Source organism: Maniola hyperantus, chromosome 27 (genome assembly GCF_902806685.2).
Source record: "Maniola hyperantus chromosome 27, iAphHyp1.2, whole genome shotgun sequence".
Classification (NCBI taxonomy): Eukaryota; Metazoa; Arthropoda; class Insecta; order Lepidoptera; family Nymphalidae; genus Maniola; species Maniola hyperantus.
This window is the reverse complement of record NC_048562.1, coordinates 4793927-4815951: the sequence shown is the minus strand read 5'-3', so window position 1 is coordinate 4815951 and position 22025 is coordinate 4793927. Positions and strand designations below refer to the sequence as shown.

Genomic DNA, 22025 nt, shown 5'->3' with positions numbered 1-22025 from the left:
TCATAATTATTATGAAAGGGCTTTATTTGTAGGTACATTCTAAAACAGATTTTTATTTATTTTTATACATAACTAGTCACATAACAGTAACATAAAAAATCCTGTGGGAACTCTTTAATTTTCCGGGATAAAAAGTAGCCTATGTCCTTCCCCGGGTTTGTTGAATAGTTGAGCCGTGAAAGGCTAGCAGACAGACATAGAGACACACTTTCGCATTTATGATATTAGTATGGATACTTTTTGAGCTATCGTGCAAAATGTCGAAAAAATACCCGAGTACGGAACCCTCGGTGCGTGTGTTTGACTCGCACTTTGCCGGTTTTTTTTTCTCTGGAGACCCTAAAAATGATTTTAAAGTAAAATAGTGCTTATCTGTGCTTACCTCTCCAACGACGTTCTGCGCAGGTACATTGTAGGTGTCTTGCAAACTCTGTGAAGCTTCATTGCTTCTTTGTAGTATGAGTGGTTTTCGCGGGTTTTTCTCTATGCCACGGTCAAGTTGAATTGGTTGGGATGCATCTACAAAGATTTGTTTGATTGACCTGCCTATACTGATTCGCTAATTCAGTGTCAAAAAGTCAAAGTCAAAGTCAAATGATTTATTCAAAACAGGTAATAAATTGCTCTTTTTGATAGTCAGATGTTGGATTTGAAAGATATAGTGGTGATAATAATTATTATAAGGCAAACTTAAAACTAAAGCTGTGAGGGTTCCAAACGCGCCCAGGTCTGAGAAGAGCCCACAACAAACTCAGCCGGGTATTCTTTTTACTATCACCACTTTACAAAATTATTGAAACTTATTAGAACTATCACAAGCCTGCTTATCATTAACCGACTTCAAAAAAAGGAGGAGGTTCTCAATTCGTCGGAATCTTTTTTTTTTTTTTTTTTATGTTTTATGTATGTTCCCCGATTACTCGAAAACGCCTGGACCGATTTCGAAAATTCTTTTTTTGTTTGAAAGGGTATACTTCAAAGTTGGTCCCATTTCAATTTGGTGAAGATCTGATGAACATCTTCGAAGATAGATACTGGAACTCCTCAACGGATAAGAGTAAATTGCTCGCGATCAGTGTAATAGCTTAGTAAACAGTAGATTTTTAACCAGTCATAGCATAATTCCATGGGGCCACTAAAAATTGTGAAATAAAATTTTTTTACAAAAAAAAATAAAAACCGACTTCGTTACACAAACACTAAAAATTGAAAAATAATTTAATTTATTACCGAATATATTATGTATACAAGAGTTAATATAGTTCCATTATAATATTTTTTGGGGTCGGTGCCAATGAGGTGCCATTGTGGAGTCCCATAAAAATATGAAGTCTAGACGATTCGCGCAGCTAAAGCTAATTGGCACCGGCACCAAAAAGTATTATTATGGAACTATATTAACTCTTGTATACATAATATATTCGGTAATAAATTAAATTATTTTTCAATTTTAGTGTTTGTGTAACGAAGTCGGTTTTTTTTTTTTGTAAAAATTTTTTTTTAAATAATCCTTTACATTGTAATAGGATTTTTCAGTGAGTTTACGTTTTATGAATTTATTTTTAATCCATTGAAGGTTTTTAACCGACTTCAAAAAAAGGAGGAGGTTCTCAATTCGTCGGAATCTTTTCTACAAAAAGTAATTTTAATATCACTCAATGAAGCAGCAATATAGAACCAACCAATGTCAAATGAGCTCAGTGGGTATCGGGGGGGGGGGGTCGGCTTTATATACTTACTGGACTGGTCAAGTGTAGTTATGTTCCTGTCCCAGTTGCAATCTATTTTCGTTCGCGGCACATGGGACAACATAGACAGAGCTCGCATAGAATTCGGCACTATGTTTGTGGAATCCTGTAAAAATATTGGATATATTGGCACCGATTCCGTTGTCTTCCTCTAAACTAAATTTAGAGTATCTGCATCCTTTTCTTTTTATAAATGATAAAAAGGGACAGAACATGAACTTTACATTTAAAGACTCTAAATTTTAGTGCACAATACAAATTTAAACAGTAGGTTTGCGAGTGCGTGATAAAATCACGGGTTTTACCATCTAAAAATTAAATTTAGAAATGTCAAACTGCTTCTGTCCTTTTCATATTACAATAATAAGAAGAGGGTGCGAATACTCTAAAATTAGGTTGTGCTTAGAATCGGTGCCATTAATCGAGTAATATGTCTTTTCTAACAATAGTTTTTTCAATTTTATTAACAAAGAACACACTATCCAAATTTCATGTCTCTAGGACCAGCGGTTTAGCCTATGCGTTGATAAGGTGACTGACTGACTGATCGATTAACGCACAGCTCAAACTACTGGACGGATCAGGCTGAATTTTAGCATGCAGATAGCTATTATGACGTAGCATCCGCTAAGAAAGGGTTTCTGAAAATTAAAATCCTAAGGGGCTGAAATAGGGCTTTGAAATTTGTGTAGCCCACGCGGACGAAGTCGCGAGCATAAGCTAGTAAATGCATAAAACTAAAATTAAAATTAAAAAGAAATGCAAGATGCAAATTAACACCCTTACAAATAAAGATTTTTTTTTAAAGAATATTAGCTATGTTAAAATGACTAATATTCCCCTTTCCTCTCCAACTAAGCGTCAAGCTTGTGCTAGGAGTAGGTACGACAATAGTGTAACGGCCGGGGTTTGAAACGTCGACCTTTAGGTTTTCAGTCCACTCCTCTACCCGTTGAGCTATTGAGGCTTTCAGATATTAGGCTCACATAAGCCATAGCTTAGGTACATTCCGCATGTCGTACTGTCGCAACTTACCTTAGGAAAAGAGATCATAGTAATTTCAATAACACTGTCCTGGCCTATATTGTTGTTCTTAAGATGTCGCAGAATCTCTTCTGGGGTGCAACTCGTACCCTCGATCTAAGAAAATTTCAAAATCAAAATCAAAATCAAATAATTTATTAAAATTTAGAGGATGCCCGCGACTTCGTCCGCGTGGATTTAGGTTTTCAAAAATCCCGTGGGAACTCTTTGATTTTCCCGGATAAAAAGTAGCCTATGTCCTTCCCCGGGATGTAAGCTATAGCTGTACCAAGTTTCGTCAAAATCGGTTGAACAAATGGGCTGTGAAAGGCTAGCAGACAGACAGACACACTTTCGCATTTATAATATTAGTATGTATAGGTAATAAGTTACACTTTTAATCGGTTGATGGATTTGTAAGATATAGTGGTGATAATTTTTACGCAAACTTAAAACTAAAGCTAACTTTACTTTTGACATGACAGCTGTATAATCTAAATATATAAAAGGAAAAGGTGACTGACTGACTGACTGACTGATCTATCAACGCACAACGCTCAACCTACTCGACGGATCGGGCTGAAATTTGGCATGCAGATAGCTATTATGACATAGGCATCCGCTGAGAAAGGATTTTTGAAAATTCAACCCCTAAGGGGGTGAAATAGGGGTTTGAAATTTGTGTAGCCCACGCGGACGAAGTCGCGAGCATAAGCTAGTAAATGCATAAAACTAAAATTAAAAAGAAATGCAAGATGAAAATTAACACCCTTACAATTTTTTTAAAGAATATTAGCTATGTTTAAATGACTAATATTCCCCTTTCCTCTCCAACTAAGCGTCAAGCTTGTGCTAGGAGTAGGTACGACAATAGTGCAACGGCCGGGGTTGTGATAGGGGTTTGAAATTTGTGTAGTCTACGCGGACGAAGTTGCGAGCATAAGCTAGTATAGTATATGATTTTAAGGTACATACCTCAATAACCGCCAACTCCGTGGGATGTTTGACTTTCATATGCGTTTTCAGGTCAGATTTGACGCGGAACCGCTTGGCACACCGCGTGCACGCCCACGGCCGGACGTCCGAGTGGGTGAGCCTGTGGTTCCGCATCTCTGTCGCCCTATACCAGACAGTATATACTAAGTTAGCTGGTTGGTCTGGAACCGGTATGGGGATGGAGGAGCCGGTGTAGGTAGAGACCTAAGTAGCGTCAGTTAGGGTTGTCTTGTCATAGGAGATGTTGTTGTCATGACTCATAAATGAAGGGTTGCTATAGTTATTGTTGAGGATGGTTTGTATTGTCTCGAGACGAGAATATTGTTAGTACGCCCACGTAGGCTCGGTTTACACAAGTTTAAAAAATCTATTAAAAGAGTGCTGTTAAAAAAAGCATATTATACAGTCGAACACTATGTTAATAATAAGAAATCTTGGATTTGAAACAATGCACGGGGCTGCAATTGCTTGTACAATATAGTAGGTATAATATTATTATAAATTGATCTCTGAAAAGAGCAACCGCCGAGTTTCTTGCTGGTTCTTCTCGGTAGGAACGGCATTCCAAACCAGTGGTAAATTTAACTAGTTGACGATTCAAAAGCACTTGTAAAAGTTTATTTGAATAAAAATCTATTCTATTCTATTCTAATCTATAACGTTGCAATCCTGGCTTATTTTGATTAATCATCAATCATCATAATCATCATCATCAATCATCATGCATTTTATTGAATAAATAATTCATTCATTCATTCATTCATTCATCCTTATGAAGGCAGCCCTATCCTGACATACACTAACCGTGTAAAAGTGACGCCGCACACATCACAAGAGATGGGCTGGTCGCTAGTGTGCGCGCGGACGTGCTCGTTGCGCACGGACGCGGAGCGGAACACGCGCGCGCACACCGGGCACGTGTGCGCGCGAGCACGGAGCCCGCCTGATGAACAGCCGTGAACTTCTCTGTTGAGTAAGGGGGAGTAAGACTAGTTAGTACAACCCATCAAAAATATCTGCGCACCTCGCTGGAATGCGTTTCCTCTCACTCTTCCCCGCTGCTCGCCTCGCGAACCTACTATTAAAATTTGTAGTGTGCAATATGTAGCAGAGACAACTCATAGACAAGTGACCAATTATTGTCAATGTTGTACGTAGGTGTCACCTGTCATGTGTCAACGTCAATTGATAGACTTTCACTTGTAAGAGTTGGCCAGATCCGTGCACACTAAGCGCATTGTATTAATATTAATTACTAAGATAATCCAAGTGTAAATATTAAAATAAAGCCAGATAATTTAAAGAAACATTATTTTATTTAACACAACGTTACATGGCGCAGCCGTTTTCGAACAAAACATCAGATTAAAACGGATTACAAGTTTGGACTGAACAAAGACAATGGCTGACGGGGCAACGACTACGATGCAAGGTGACATGTGTGGTGTCGAATTTAAGATGCCGCGAGGAATAGATCTGGAAGATTTGGATACGTGCTGGCAGCAGTGGCAAAAATTCAAGGATTCGTTTAAGATATTTATGCTGGCGGCGGGTTTTGAGAAGTTGTCTGAACCAAGAAAAGCAGCATTATTATTAAATTGCATTGGATCTTCAGCCCTGGAACTATACCTCAACGTATTAAAAAAAGAAGATAAACCGAAATTAGAGGAAGTTATCAAGTTATTCGACGAATATTTCAAGCCGAAAAGTAATGAAGTAATGGCAAGTTACAATTTTAATAGAAGAGTACAACAAGACGGAGAAAATTTTGACACATTTTACTCAGACTTAAGAAAACTGGCAGACAGCTGTAACTTTGGTCAACAAAAGGACAGGATGTTACGGGACAGACTCGTCATCGGCGTGAAACAGACACGAGTGCAACAAAAATTATTAGAAATTAAGGACCTCACACTGGACAAGGCACTGGACATATGTCGATCAGCGGAGCTGTCCAGTCAGCAACTTATGGTGCTACACAGCTCGGAGGTGAATGCGGTGGCAGCAGCAAGCACAACCCGGCAGCTGACTACCCCGGCGAGCAACAATAGCAAAGCTAAGTATAGTAGGCCCCATAATAATATTAATAATAAGAAAAATTGTCAAAATAATTATAAAAATAACTTGAATAAAAACAATTATCAGTGTAAAAAGTATAATAAGGTACATGGTCCTAGGCAGTGTCCAGCCTTTGGAAAAACTTGTTTAAAATGTGGAAAATTAAATCATTTTAGTGTAGGATGTATGTCTAAGAATCAAAAGCTGGATAATATTAATAACATTCATGATTTATGACTAGTATACTCAATAGATTTTACTAAAAATGAATGGAATACATTGTTGCAAGTTGAAAATAAGAGGGTCTGTTTTAAGTGTGACACGGGGGCCCAAATAAATGTTTTGAGTTTGCGGGACCTTAAAAAATTGTCGATGATGAGACAAAAATAAAAATGTCTGAGACAAAAACCATAATAGAAGTCTTTGGTGGAGGAAAATTATTTCCTATAGGAAAGGTCACATTAAAAGTATATTCTAATAATAATATTAATAACAATGAGTGGTTCAACACTGAGTTTTTAATTATTAATGAACCGGTTAGACCGATCCTAGGGCTAAGCTCTTTGGTAAAGCTTAGGCTCTTAAATACTAATAATAATATTAATACATTTACAAGTTGCACTAATACTAATATGAAAATGAGTAAAGACTCAATTGTTAATATGAATAACGAACTGTTTCAGGGAGTCGGGGAGTTTAAGAGCTCACTGCAGCTACGCATTCAACCCGGCGTGGAGCCTGTGGTGCGACCCCCACGGCGAGTGCCTAACGCACTGAAGGATCGCCTTGCGGACAAGTTGGAAGCTCTGGTGAAGCACAAAGTCATCGCGAAGGTCGATCACCCTAAAAGTTTTGTAAGCAACTTGGTTATTATAGAAAAGAAAGATGGTTCGCTTAGAATTTGTTTAGATCCTAAAGATCTTAATAAAGTATTAATAAGAGAACATCATTTGATTCCCACCATTGATGAAATTATAACTAAACTTTGTAATAAAAAGTATTTTTCAGTGCTAGATTTATCCGATGGTTTTTATAATATTAAACTTTCAGAAGATTCGAATGATTTATGTACATTTAATAGTCCATTTGGTTGTTATAAGTTCCTAAGAATGCCATTTGGTTTATCAGTAGCACCGGAAATTTTCCAAAAATATAGTGAAACAGCCTTTGGAGATATTCCAGGCGTGATAGTGTACTGTGATGATTTGTTAATATGTGGTGAAACTGAACAAGAGCATGATGCAATATTAAAAAAGGTTTTTGAACGGGCTAGAGAACATAATGTTCGCTTTAATAAGAATAAATTTCAATATAAATTAAAAGAGGTGAAGTATTTTGGCCATATTTTTTCTGAGAAAGGTATGCAAATAGACCCAGAGCGGGTAAGTGCAATTATTAATATGAAAAGTCCTAATAATAAAAAAGAGTTACAGATTTTCCTTGGCATGGTCAATTATTTAAGAAAATTTATACCTAACTTGGCTGATATTGCATCAACGCTTCAGATATTATTAAAGAAAGATGTTGAGTGGTTATGGACGGAAGTTCATGAAAATGTTTATAATAATATTAAAATTAAATTAAGCCAAGCACCCATTTTACAGAATTTTAACAGTAAATTGCCTATAACGATTCAGTGTGACGCATCAAAGAGTGGTCTCGGATGCTGTTTACTTCAAAATGGTAAACCAGTTTGCTTTGCTTCAAGAAGTTTAACACCTGCAGAATGTAATTTTTCCCAAATTGAAAAAGAGTTGTTAAGTATAGTATGGGCAACTAAGAAATTTCATTATTATATCTATGGTCATAAGATTACCGTAGTTAATGATCATAAACCTTTAGAAAGTTTATTAAAAAAGCATTTACATGAGGTACCGTCTCCTAGACTACAGAGATTAAAGTTAAAGTTATTAAAATATAATTTTGAATTTAAATATTTACAAGGTAAACAAATGTACATAGCAGATTTGTTATCAAGGTCGTATCAGGAGTGTAATGATACAGATGATTCTTATATGTATGAAGTCATACACTGTATAGGGTTAGCACAGAAATTAGAATGCACAGATGAACAAAAATTAGTATTAATCTCAGAAAGTTCTAAAGATGAAGAGTTATTAAAAATAATTGAATTTATACAGAATGGTTGGCCGGACAAAATTTCTCATATTCCAGATGTAATAAGAAGTTATCATAAATTAAGAGCTGAACTTAGTGTGGACGATAATTTAGTCTTCTATAATGATAGGTTAATAGTACCGAAGTGTTTAAGATTGAATGTCATTAAAACTTTACATGAAGGGCATGTAGGTATGTCAAAAATGAAGCAGACAGCTAGAAGGTTGTATTACTGGCCTTATATGGACTCTCACATTGAAGAGTATGTTAAGAAATGCTTTCCTTGCCAAACGCATCATAATAGTAATGTTAAAGAGCCATTATTATCACATCAAGTTCCCAACCTTCCATTTTTAAAATTAGGTATAGATATCATGGACTTTAGAAGGAAAAGTTATTTAGTAGTATATGACTATTATTCTAAATGGTTAGAGATAAAATACATATCCAGTAAAACTGCTACAAGTGTAATTAATACATTAAAAGATATTTTTAGTACTCATGGAATACCTGCAGAAATAATATCTGACCATGTTCCATTTGATTCGAGGGAATGTAAAGAGTTTGCACATAATTGGGGATTTAAATTTACTTATACTAGTCCAAGATATGCCCAAGCGAATGGTATGGCTGAACGAGGGGTACAAATTGCGAAGAAAATGCTAACAAAATGCCACGAAGATAGAACTGATGTAAGGCTAGCATTATTACAATATCGGGCTTCTCCCGTTTCTGGTACAAATTTTTCCCCCAGTCAGCTACTAATGAATAGAAATTTAAAAACTAAGTTGATTGTTAGCTCACAATACCTAACACCTAAGTTAAATCAGAATGTAACTCAACAGTTTAATAATGTACAAACTAGAAATATAAAAAATTATAATAAGACAAGTCGATTTAAAAGTAGGTTTACTGTAGGGCAAAAAGTTTGGTTCAAAAAAGAGCCAAGTAAGAATATTTGGTCAGAAGGCGAAATTGTTAGATATAATGGATATAGAGCATATGTAATAATAGACAAAAATAATGTACAATATACTAGAACCTCGTTTCATATTCGACCGGCGGCGTAGACTTTGTGTTTCAATCAGACAGGCTGTCCATCGCTGGTTGAATGGGTAGTTTAAGAGTCAATAATTGTAGTAAATTTAAGAAGTGTGGCACAATAATATTATAAAATTAATTAAGTAATAATTATGTAAATTGTAAATTTAAAAGGGGATGATTAGTTATGTAAAATTAAAAGGGGATGATATATGTAAGTAATTTTTCAAAATTGTAACTGGATGATTATGTAGATATTTTTTTTAAAAAATAAAAGGGGATGATGTAGCAGAGACAACTCATAGACAAGTGACCAATTATTGTCAATGTTGTACGTAGGTGTCACCTGTCATGTGTCAACGTCAATTGATAGACTTTCACTTGTAAGAGTTGGCCAGATCCGTGCACACTAAGCGCATTGTATTAATATTAATTACTAAGATAATCCAAGTGTAAATATTAAAATAAAGCCAGATAATTTAAAGAAACATTATTTTATTTAACACAACGTTACACAATAAAAAGAGTTTTTAAAAATAAAATTCATGTTCCGTCCTTTTTTAACAATATTAAAAAGAAAAAGATGCAGATTCTCTAAATTTAGTTTAGAGAAAGACAACAGAATCGGCGCCATATGGCCTTGTTTTATGTTTTGCTTATATGAAGTCTATGTACCTATATTAAACTTATATTTTAATCCTTAGTTATTTTTATGTTTTTAATTTTAGGTAATATTCAAACACCAGTTACAATGGTCAAATGTATAAGGCTCATCAGACATTGTTTCAACCTATCATTTTATGGAATTAACAAATCATTCATTCATTCATTCATTTTAAAATTAAAATAATGAAAGTGCTCACTTGGTATGCTTCTGCAGTGCAACTACACTGTGTAGATTATGTCCACATTTATTGCAAATTGTAGTTCTCGGATCTTCTTGATCTGAGAAGTCTTCTAGAAATAAAATTCAGGATAATTTTTTAAAGTACCTAGCTATTTCAATGAGAAAGGTGCCTAATAAAGTGAAGTAAGCTAATCCTTTGCAAAATTCCGCAAATTTATTTTGAACTAGCTTATGCTCGCGATGCGAAATTACAAACCCCTATTTCACCCCTTAGGGGTTGAATTTTGAAAAATCCTTTCTTAACGGATGCCTACGTTACCTACGTTACGGATTGCCTAGTTTGAGCTGTGCGTTGATAGATCAGTCAGTCAGTCAGTCACCTTTTCCTTTTATATATTTATAGATTTTGCGGAATATTGCAAAAGTACCTATTAGTATTATAAAATACATCCTACTTCCTACTAATATTATAAATGTGAAAGTGTGAATGTTTGGATGTTTGGATGTTTGTTACTCAATCACGCAAAAACGGCTGAACGGATTTGGATGAAATTTGGAATGGAGATAGATTATACCCTGGAGAGTGACATAGGCTACTTTTTGTCCCGGAAAATCAAAGAGTTCCCACGGGATTTTTAAAAACCTAATTCCACGCAGACGAAATCGCGGGCATCAGCTAGTAATACAATAAATACTTAGGCAAAGTTTACTTAATTAAAAATTAAATTTTCACTTATAATACCACAAGAGCTTCAAAATTATCGGGTATTTCCCTATAGGTTCGTTGCAAACAAATGAAGGAGTCAAGTTTTTCAGGTTAAAAGATTTTTCCTGAAAAACTTGACGACTTGATTTGTTTGCAGGGAACCTTGAGGGAAATGCCAGATAATTTTGAAGCTCGTGTGGTATTCGGGGGATTATTTTTCCGTCCCAAATGTCGGCCAAAATCTCCAATTTTCACAATTGAATTCAACCTGTCAGTTTGACGTGTGGTTATTTGACTGGATCATGTTTGTTTTTTATATATAGCAACTACCAGAGAAAATTTTCAAAAAATTATCAGTATAATACCATGTAGGTTGTACCACGTGACGTCGAATGGTGCAATTCTATTGGTCGACATTTGGGTCGGAAAAATAATCTATTATATTTCATTCTTCATCTACAATACCTTGTTTACAAATCAAAGTTTCATCGCAGTGTTCCCTCTGCCTATGTTTATAGAGAGCTATTTTGTTTGGCAACACTTCTTCGCAGTCACGACAAGGAATTCTGTAAGAAATAATCATCATCATCGTCAACCGATAGACGTCTACTGTAAATGGGTCTCTTGTAGGGACTTCCACACGCCATAGTCTTGCCGTTGGCTCCAATAGAGAGATTCTAGTGAGGAGTCTTCTACCATTGCGCTTTCCAGTGCGAGTTTTCTTTCACTTTCTAATCTAATCTAATCTAATCTAAATCAGCCTGTGCTGTCCCACGTCTGGGCAAAGGCCTCCCTCCGATCCTTCCACAATTTTCTATTTCGGGCCTCTTCAGGCCACGTTCACTTTCGCATTTATAATATTAGTATGGATTTAGATTCAGATTCACTAAGCGAACGATGGAAAAAGCTATGCTTGGAGTTTCTCTACGTGATCAAATCAGAAATGAGGAGATCCGTAGGAGAACTAGAGTGACCGACATAGCTCAATCGTGGTAGTTACCTGTGATTATCTTGCACAATCTTCGTAAAGCCTACCCCTATTTCACCCCCTTAGCGATGGAATTTTCAAAAATCCTTTTTTAGCGGATGCTTTAGTAGCTATCTGTATGCCAAATTTTAGCCCGATCCGTCCAGTAGTTTGAGTTGTGTGTTGATAGATCAGTCAGTCAGTCACCTTTTCCTTTTATATACATATTCAGATTCAGATTCACTAAGCGAACGATGGAAAAAGCTATGCTTGGAGTTTCTCTACGTGATCAAATCAGAAATGAGGAGATCCTTAGGAGAACTAGAGTGACCGACATAGCTCAATCGTGGTAGTTACCTGTGATTATCTTGCACAATCTTCGTAAAGCCTCCGTTTTCGTCTTGTCCATTCTTGTTGTGTACCTTTTTTCGGTGATAGGTTGCACTCCAACTAAAATGAATATCTAATTTCATAGAAAATCAGTAAATCCATACTAATATTATAAATGCGAAACTGTGTCTGTCTGTCTGTTAGCTTTTAACGGCCCAACCGTTCAACCGATTTTGATGAAATTTGGTACAGAGTTAGCTTATATCCCGGGGAAGGACATAGGCTACTTTTCATCCCGGAAAATTTATGAGTTCCCACGGGATTTTTAAAAACCTAAATCCACGCGTACGAAGTCGCGGGCATCAGCTAGTAGTAAATAGTTCTTTAGAGAAGCAAGTGATATAGCTACACTCTATGCACAGAAAGAAGTTAGTAAAGGGGGGTAATAGAGGACTATTACGTAAATCCATACAACAAAAGTCTCAGTGGGTGTTAACTATTTTGAGTTACCAACCAATCACAAACCTAGATTGTGCCTAAAGTTAGTCTACGGTTACACTCCGCTGAAAAATTCGTTTGATCATTCCCTTACCCAAAATTTGAGTGTGTGTTAGTTAAAATTTTTTTTTCTTCCTTATTATTGAGTGCCAATTAGCTACTCATTTGTATTACGATCTTGCCTAATTTATGACTAATAAGTAATTTTATTTTAACCTAAACTTATAAATCAGTACCCTTATTATAAATGCGAAAGTGTGTTTGTTTGTTGGTTTGTTGGTTTATTGGTTTGTTTGGTTTGTCCTTCAATCACTTCGCAACGGTGCAACGGATTGACGTGATTTTGAACATGGGTATAGATAAAGTCCTGCAGAGTGACATAGGCTACTTTTTATCCCGGAAAATAAAAGAGTTCCTACGGGATTTTTAAAAAATCTAATTCCACGCAGACGAAGTCGCGGACATCAGCTAGTTATCTTATATACTAAGAAATTGTCCATTGACGCTTTTCTTGTCTTTCTTGATTAAAGATACACTTTGTTCAAGTGTTCTTTAAGCACTTAATGTACACTAAACACATACAAAAGAATAAATGTTCTATAATAATGGTAAAAATTGGATAATACATACCTGTTAGGAAAAATAAGTTCACATTGATTACATTTGAACATAAACTTTTCGCTTGCATGTTTCATACGACGATGCACTTGAAAATACGTCCAATGAAGATAAGATCGACCGCAATCCTGACAAAATTAACAGAAATTAGTAAAAAAGTTCTTTAACAAACTTTAAGAAGTATTTTCAATCTGATTATTTTTATTTTACTTAAAGAAATTAATCTTATTCTGTTGTACAATGTCTTTTATTTTATTTATTTGTAATTTGGTTACAAGTTAGCCCTTGAGTGCAATCTCAACTGGTGGCAAGTGGGTTTGCCGTCTAAGATGGAAGCGAGCTAACCTGGAAGGGATATGCCAGTTTTCTCACAGGGCCAGTGCATCCCACCGTATAACATTAAGAAACTAGAATTTAATTTCTTACCTGTCATTTAACATAACTTACCTCACACATAAAGTGCTTAACAACAGGGAATCCTCCATAGCCAAATATGCCAGAGCTCACAGGGCCAGTGCGTCCCTCCATATAACACTAAGAAACTAGAGTTTAACCTCTTACCTGTCATTAAACATAGCTTACCTCACACAGAAAGTGATTAACAACAGGGAATCCTCCATAGCCAAGTATGCCAGCGCTCATAGGACCAGAGCGTCCCTCCGTATAAACTAGAATTTAACTTCTTACCTGTCAGTTAACAAAACTTACCTCACACATAAAGTGCTTAACAACAGGGAATCCTCCATAGCCAAGTATGCCAGAGCTCACAGGGCTAGTGCGTCCCTCCATATAACACTAAGAAACTAGAATTTAACCTCTTACCTGTCATTAAACATAGCTTACCTCACACATAAAGTGCTTAACAACAGAGAATCCTCCATAGCCAAGTATGCCAGCGCTCATAGGACCAGAGCGTCCCTCCGTATAAACTAGAATTTAACTTCTTAGCTGTCAGTTAACAAAACTTACCTCACACAAAAAGTGCTTAACAACAGGGAATCCTCCATAGCCAAGTATGCCAGCGCTCACAGGCCAGTGTGTCCCTCCGTATGACATTAGGAAACTAGAATTTAACTTCTTACCTGTCAGTTAACATAACTTACCTCACACAGAAAGTGCTTAACAACAGGGAATCCTCCATAGCCAAGTATGCCGGCATTCGCAGGGCCAGAGCTTTCCTCCGGACGACCCTCTATGGCATTTCGTTTGTAAAAACCGTGTGTAGTTTTGTGTGTTGTGCATCTGTTTTGTTTAACATATTATATAGGTTTTTTTTAAAAAATTCAGATACAAGTTTGCCCTTGACTGCAATCGCACCTGGTGGTAAGTGATGATGCAGTCTAAGATGAGAGCGGGCTAAGCTGGAAGGGGTATGGTAGTTTTTACTAAACCCATGCCCCTTTGGTGTTTACGCGGCATCGTACCGGAACGCTAAATCGCTTATGTATCCGGGTTTGAACTTTAATCACTATTTAACTAACTGTAAATTTCGCACCTGTTATTTTTCGGAGTTTTGAGCGTTTTAAGCAATAAATGTCACTTGCTTTAACGATGAAGGAAAACATTGTGAAAACAAAACCTGTTTGCCTGAGAGTTCTCAAAGGTCCTAAAAGGACCTAAAGTCTGCCAATCCACACTTGGTTAGCGTGATGGACTCTTCCGAGAGGATACGTGCTCAGTAGTGGAAAGTTACCTGAAATAATTCAAACTTACCTTGAGTAAGTGGCGAATCTAACTTTGCAGATGTGACAGGTAAACGGATTTTTTATATCCTTGTGTACAATTCTGTGCTTGTTTAGAGCGTTCTCCAAGTAAAATACACTGAAATATAGAACAGTTTAATCCCGCAAATTGCTAATGCGCGTGGCCGCCAATTTATTGACGTCAGCACAAGACTGAAGATTCGAGCTGATGGTATTGTCACCACTATATGTTACAAATTAACAATTTTGACTTTACTAATTATTTTGTTCATGAACTCATTTTTTTGTGATGTAACCACAAATTCACGGTTTTCCCCTACAAACCCTAAAAAAATACGTAAAATATCATGATAATATATACTTACTATAAGACTTATCTGTGACTACACATCCATACTAATATTATAATGCGAAAGTGTGTCTGTCTGTCTGTCTGTCTGCTACCTTTTCACGGCTCAACCGTTCAACCGATTTTAACGAAATTTGGTACAGAGATAGCTTGCATGCCGGGGAAGGTCATAGGCTACTTTTTATCCCGGAAAATTAAAGAGTTCCCACGGGATTTCAAAAAGCTAAATCGCGGTCATCATCAAGTCGCGGGCATCATCTAGTATATTAAAATTTATAAGTGAAACTTACCTGTGAGCCTGTGACTATAACATACATGAGAAATTTGAGTCTGACTTTAGACTTGAACGATTCGTTGTAGTTATGACAGACAGACATAAAGACAGGTATTGAAGTATATAAGACATGAAGTAATACAGGACTAACTCTTCACAATATTCGCATCTGAAAGCCTTCTCAATGAGAACGACGCGTATAATATTCCTTGCTCCGTCGTCCAAAGGCGACAACAACTTCTCACACTCTTCGTTATTCATTTCTTTAGGTATTGACGATTTAACTTGAGAGAGTTCTGTGGGGTTAAATGCAATCATTACACATAGCACTAAAGTTGGGCCATTATGAACGTGCGAACTGAAGGGCAGATGACACCTACCGAGTAGTGAAGCGAGACAGTAAAATGTCACTCGGCCGAGACAGTGCTGTGGCTGAGAAATTGCGGCGAAATTGCATCGTTAAAGTGTTTATACCAACCGAGTACTCGGCCGAGGACACTGACTCGCCACTGTACTTGGTAGGTGTAATCTGCCAATGAGTCATATATCATTACGATTATAGGGTTGTGAGAATGCCGCAGCAATCGTTATCGATAAAGGGATGTCGTTCGGACACAGAAGCTGGTAGCTAATTTTTGTAATGTTTCCCTACGCTCTTTATAACCTGCTATCGATTATCGACAAATCGTTTTTTTTTACTGTTACACACTAGACCAGGAGCATCATTTTCCAGTCCCATAAGGCCTGTAAGTGCAAGCGAGAGGTCTGATAAAAATGATTTATGACCCCGTTCGCAAGTTCGTAATGGCCCAACTATAGCGGATACGTATAGACTTCACACACCTTTGAGAACATTATAGAGAACTCTCAGGCATGTAGCATGCAGGTTTCCGCACGATGTTTTCCTTTACTATTAAAGCAAGTGATATTTAATTACTTAAAACGCACATAACTCCGAAAAGTTAGAGGTGTGACCTCCGATTAGAAGGCGGACGTTCTAACCACTAGGCTATCACAACATAAATTACAATAGAGTTAATAAAAGACTCACCAACAACTCGCACAGAGTGCCTGACAATCCCACTGGTAGGGGAGAGCTGCTGCTCAGTGGACTCGGCTTCCTCCTTGATGTCACTTGTGAACGCCTCTATACATTCTGTAGATTTTGTGGCGTGCTCCTACAGACATAGATGGAAAATTTTACTCTACATAACACAAGAAAAAAACAAAGGCAAAACGAAAAAACTAAAAACACTAAAACCGGCAAGTTTTTTTTTTACCAGAGTTGAAAGAGTATAAGAGTTCATCCCTAGCCACTAATTACATATACAGTGCTTAATTGTAATCATAAATAGAAATTACCTGCCCTAACATTCAGGTAAGTCCTACTAACGCACGCTAATGTAAGCTTCTAAAACACCCACACAAACTCTAGAGTTTTTGGATGTAAAGCGGATAAATGTACATTTATTATTTTGGTCGAAATAAAGAGAAAAAGAAAAATAGCTCTGTATTTACCTGAGCATCGCCATGGTCTCTAAAAGCCCTGCTGCAGATCGCACAGACCAGCACTAAAGCCGGCGATAGTTCTTCCTCGTGAGCTCGCAAGTGCATGCGAAGTCGAGACCGGCGCGTCAATTGCTTGAGGCATATGTGGCATTGGAACGGTTTGATCTACAATAGAAAGGTTTTGATACTTTGTCATCTGAACATTAATCTTTATATAAAAGGAAAAGGTGACTGACTAACTGACTGACTGACTGATCTATCAACGCACAGCTCAAACTACTGGACTGATTGGGTTGAAATTCGGAATGCAGATAGCTATTATGAGGTAGATATTTGCTGAAAGTATAGGTATTTTAGAAAATTCAATAAGGGCGTAAAATAGAATTTCGAAACTTATGTAGATAAAGTCGCGGGCATAAGCTAGTAGGCAAATAAGTGGTACACATGGCCATTTTTTATTTTTTATTACATGTTGGCGCTGAAAATTATACACATTCTGTGAAAATTTCATCTCTTTACCCTCTACCTGTTACAGTTTACGAGATACAGCCCGCTAACAGACAGACAGACATATGGGCAGACGGACCAGCGGAGACCCGTTGGCATCCTTCGAGTAAGGATCCCTAAAATCAATAAAAATATAATATTATGTTGTCCGCGATCCCAATTTTTTTTTATTATTCACCCCGAGTCGCAAGGAGCCACTTGAGAGAGTCAAAACCTATGTTCAGTAATGGACGACAATCCCAGAATGATTCATTAATCAAACTTACCTGTAAATGAAGGTTACCTGAGGATTGCCATTACCTGTGAGTAAAGGGTTACCTTTGCATTGCCGTTACCTGTGAATGAAAGTTATTTGTGGAGATTACCTGTAAATGTGTAACCCCATGTTCATCTAAGGTCTGCTTGTCGAGAAACCTCTTACCGCATGTCACACACACATAGCGCCTTGTGTCTGTGTGGGTGCGACTATGCTTCGTCAACGTAGCCCTGTGAAAACAAGTTTTTCTATCTTCTATCTAAATATATAAAAGGAAAAGGTGACTGATTGACTGACTGACTGATCTATCAAGCACAGCTTAAACTACTGGACGGATCGGGCTGAAATTTGGCATGCAGATAGCTATTATGACGTAGGCATCCGCTAAGAAAGGATTTTTGAAAATTCAACCTCTAAGAGGGTGAAAGAGGGGTTTGAAATTTGTGTAGTCCACGCAGATGAAGTTGCGAGCAATAAGGTATGATTTCGAACCACGCTGCACGCAGCAGTGCTCCGCTACATTGCTGCCTAGCTCGGAATGTAATCTCATATATGCTTATAGAGATTGTACGGGGACCAGTAGTGCCGCGACAGCACTGTGACAGCTGGTGACAGCACTGTTGCGGCAGCACCGCTGCGTACAGCGTGGTTCGGAATCATACCTTAAGCTAGTAAAAAATATATTTTCTATTCTATTTGACTCAAACCGGAAAAAGGCTAAGGTAGTTAGTTGATAAACAAATTACTACACATTTCTACCTTAAAATGAATTTCTTTCCACAGCCCTTAACGGAACACGGCCATCGTTTCTGCTTGATATGCTGAAAGTGAACGTGGTCGAACAATTCGGTCTCGGTCGGAAACGTTGCGTCCTCACACTTTGCGCATGCGTACTGTCCGTCCGATCTTAACAGATTAGTTGGTTCGTGGAATTGCCTGGTGAAATTCAAGTTAACTTTTAAAATGTACGTTAAGTAGCCGCGTAGGCGCGTGGCCGCCATTTTAATGACGTCAGCACTAGACTGAAGTTTCGAGCAGATGGTATATTTTTATTTCGGCTGACGTCAAAATGACGTCATGTCGATGTTAATGAGATATGGTTCCAGCGCAATAGAAATTTGCGGGACTTATAGAATACTAGCTGATCCCCGCGACTTAATCCGCGTGGATTTACGTTTTTCAAAATCCCGCAGGAACTCTTTGATTTTCCGGTATAAAAATATCTGCTAATCCAGGGTATAATCTATCTTCATTTCAAATTTCAGCCATATCCGTCCAGTAGTTTTTGCGTGAAGGTGTAACACACACACACACACACACACACACACACACACACATACACACACACACACACACACACACACATACAAACTTTTGCCTTTATAATATTAGTCGGGATTTTTTTTTACTTCAGATACAAGTTAGCTCTTGACTGCAATCTCACCTGGTGGTACCTAAGTGATGATGCTAGATGAAGTCTAAGATGGAAGCGGGCTAACTCGGAAGTGGTATGGTAGTTTTTATTAAATCCATACCCCTTTGGTTTCGACACGGCATCGTACCGGAACACTAAATCGCTTTGCGGCACGGCTTCGCCGGTAGAATACAATAGAATAGTTTTTTATTCAAATAAACTAGTTTAATTTACCACTGGTTCGGAATGCCGTTCCTACCGAGAAGAACCAGCAAGAAACTCGGCGGTTGCTCTTTTCAAGAGATCAATTTACAATATTATTATACCATACCATTGTAGGGTGGTAACTAGCCACCCACACGAGAAGAAACCAGATCAGAGGAGGAAATTTAGAAATAGTAAAATTCGAAATCTTCTCTGCCGGGAATCGAACCCGGGACCTCCGGCTAATAAGACCACTGCACCAGGGAGGTCGTCAATATGCTGCAAGTGCAAAAAAAAGTTTTGAGCTATGACTGTTAGACTTACCTGTGACTACATACTTTTAATAAAACTTACCTTTGATTATACATATATTTATAAGTCAAACTTACCTGTGACTATACATAAATTTATAAGTCAAACTTACATTTGACTTTACATATATTTATAAGTCAAACTTACCTGTGACTATACTTATTACTTACATGTGGAATTTGAGTCTGACTTTAGACGTGAATGATTCGTTGCAGTTGTGACATGTGACTATCTGAAGATCGTCGAGCTCGCGATTTTTTCTTTTACAGGGTTTCTGTAAACATTTATAATCTTTAATCTAAATATATAAAAGGAAAAGGTAACTGACTGACTGACTGACTGATCTATCAACGCACAGCTCAAACTACTGAACGGATCAGGCTGAAATTTGGCATGCAGATAGCTATTATGACGTAGGCATTCGCTAAGAAAGGGTTTCTGAAAAATCCTTTATTTTTGAAAATTCAACCCTAAGGGAGTGAAATAGGGGTTTTATATTTATGTAGTCCACGCGGACGAAGTCGCGAGCATAAGCTAGTCCATATTAAAGGCATAACGCATAACTGAGTAGGTTTCTACGGTAGAGGACCGATGCGAAAGGCATGTTATGATAGAGTGAACTAGAGTGAGGGAACTCTCAGTTTAATCCTGAATAGACGATATCCATACTCCATACTAATATTATAAATACGAAAGTGTGTCTATCTGTGTGCTAGCTTTTCACGGCCCAACAGTTTAACCGATTTTGATGAAATTTGGTAGAGAATCACCTTAGGTACATCCCGGGGAAGAATATAGGCTACTTTTTATCCCGAAAAATCAAACAGTTCCCACGGGGTTTTTAAAAATCTAAATCCACGCGAACAAAGTCGCGGGCATCAGCTAGTGAGATTTATTTTACAAAAAATCGAAAATGACGTGATTACCTTTATATCCTCTTTTTTGGAAATTACCGCCGACTCGTCTTTTGTCACATTAAATTGTCTTTTCTTGCCACGCTTCCGGCATTTGTGGGTTGTTAAACTAACAGCGGTCGGAAAAATTTTGCTAAAACGAAAGAATATCATTTCATTCATCACGTCTTCTCATTCCATGTGGGCCGGCGATAGATTGAAATGATGCATGGTTTGACGACCTCCCTGGCGCAGTTGTGAGCGCTGTGGTCTTAGTAGTGGGAGGTCCCGGGTTGGATTCCTGGCAGGGGTTTGGAATTTTATAATTTCTAAATTTCTGGTCTGGTCTGGTGGGAGGCTTCGGCCGTGGCTAGTTACCACCCTACCGGCAAAGCCGTGCCGCCAAGCGATTAAGCGTTCCGGTACGATGCCGTGTAGAAACCAAAGGGGTATTGTTTTTATCAAAACTGCCATACCCCTTCCAGGTTAGCCCACTATCATCTTAGACTGCATCATCACTTACCACCAGGTGAGATTGCAGTCAAGGGCTAACTTGTATCTGAATAAAAAAATTAAAAAAAGCATTCGCTATACCTATAATTTTTACATTGCTAACAACTTAAAAGTGGTCTATAAAAAATACAAAAGGCAAAAAGTGTTACCTGCACGCAAAACATTTGTGTCTTTTTAAATTCTTCTGCACGTCTTCTTTGCCCTCCGATATCTGTAAAAAAAATTAATAGGTAAAGCATAATTTCACAAACATTTTCACACTAATGTAATTACTTGGGCATATTACTACTCGGCCTCTGGAGCGAGCTTGGATGGCTGGAGTGAAGACTTCAGCGGGGAGGGGTAATACACACACAACATACGGAAACGTTTAAGTGCGGAAACCAACCCAGAGCGAAGAAAGAAAAGAAAATGGCCTAGCTACCTGTATTAACCATAGTTACCAGTCAAAATACGCCTGTATTAACAAAACTTACCTATAACAAATTCTTCATCTTACCTCAATATAGCCTAGCTAGTAGCTACCCGTATTAACTATACTTACCTGTCAACTTTCGTCTATATTAACAAAACTTACCTGTAATAAACTCTTTAGTTCTTCGTCATCGTCGCCTGTCTGCACGATCCATATTGACTCGCCATCGCTACTGTCTTGGCATTCTTGTTTGACCTCACTTTTTATCTTTTCTTGCTCTTGCTGTTTTAAATTATAAAAATAAATGAAAAAAATCATTTAATTTACGATAATTCGTAATACATTATACGTAATATGACGGTTTTACATTACAATAAAACCGATATTATGTGCCGAGAGGGAAAACATACAGCATTTATGTATGAAGAAGCAATTATGTACTCACCGCATATATGCGCGCTTCATCCATAAACATGTATATTCCTATGCAATAATGTAGTTTACCTTACCGGATATAGGGGCGCTAGTGTCTCACCCAGCAAGGCAGTGAGCCGCTGCCATCTTGGATGTCATAGTCTTCACCAGGAAGAAGTTCCTGCAATGCTGTATGTTTTCCCTCTCGGCACATAATATCGGTTTTATTGTAATGTAAAACCGTCATATTGATGTGCCTCCGGAAAACATACAGCATTTATGTATGAAGACGTGTTTGTTATCTGCTGGTGA

The 22025-nt window shown here is 37.5% G+C and overlaps 1 protein-coding gene across 3 annotated transcripts in view; it reads right to left on the bottom strand.

Annotated features, from left to right (window-relative positions):
* The window catches only part of LOC117994594 (zinc finger protein 729-like), a 36776-nt gene that overhangs the window by 2339 nt on the left and 12412 nt on the right, over positions 1 to 22025 (bottom strand). For 2 of the 3 annotated variants that reach the window (XM_069507847.1, XM_034982528.2), the window contains exons 8-27: positions 21462 to 21581; positions 21034 to 21095; positions 20405 to 20525; positions 19649 to 19752; positions 18308 to 18484; positions 17658 to 17778; positions 16795 to 16950; positions 16328 to 16454; positions 15428 to 15572; positions 14664 to 14771; positions 14054 to 14192; positions 12963 to 13078; positions 11862 to 11954; positions 11003 to 11103; positions 9848 to 9941; positions 4572 to 4733; positions 3747 to 3891; positions 2784 to 2888; positions 1740 to 1854; positions 383 to 519 (exon numbers count right to left, since the gene is read on the bottom strand). In XM_069507847.1, the coding sequence (XP_069363948.1) occupies positions 383 to 519; positions 1740 to 1854; positions 2784 to 2888; positions 3747 to 3891; positions 4572 to 4733; positions 9848 to 9941; positions 11003 to 11103; positions 11862 to 11954; positions 12963 to 13078; positions 14054 to 14192; positions 14664 to 14771; positions 15428 to 15572; positions 16328 to 16454; positions 16795 to 16950; positions 17658 to 17778; positions 18308 to 18484; positions 19649 to 19752; positions 20405 to 20525; positions 21034 to 21095; positions 21462 to 21581 (2448 nt within the window). The remainder of the gene's footprint in view (positions 1 to 382; positions 520 to 1739; positions 1855 to 2783; positions 2889 to 3746; positions 3892 to 4571; positions 4734 to 9847; positions 9942 to 11002; positions 11104 to 11861; positions 11955 to 12962; positions 13079 to 14053; positions 14193 to 14663; positions 14772 to 15427; positions 15573 to 16327; positions 16455 to 16794; positions 16951 to 17657; positions 17779 to 18307; positions 18485 to 19648; positions 19753 to 20404; positions 20526 to 21033; positions 21096 to 21461; positions 21582 to 22025) is intronic. The other variant, XM_069507848.1, reaches the window with a different exon arrangement.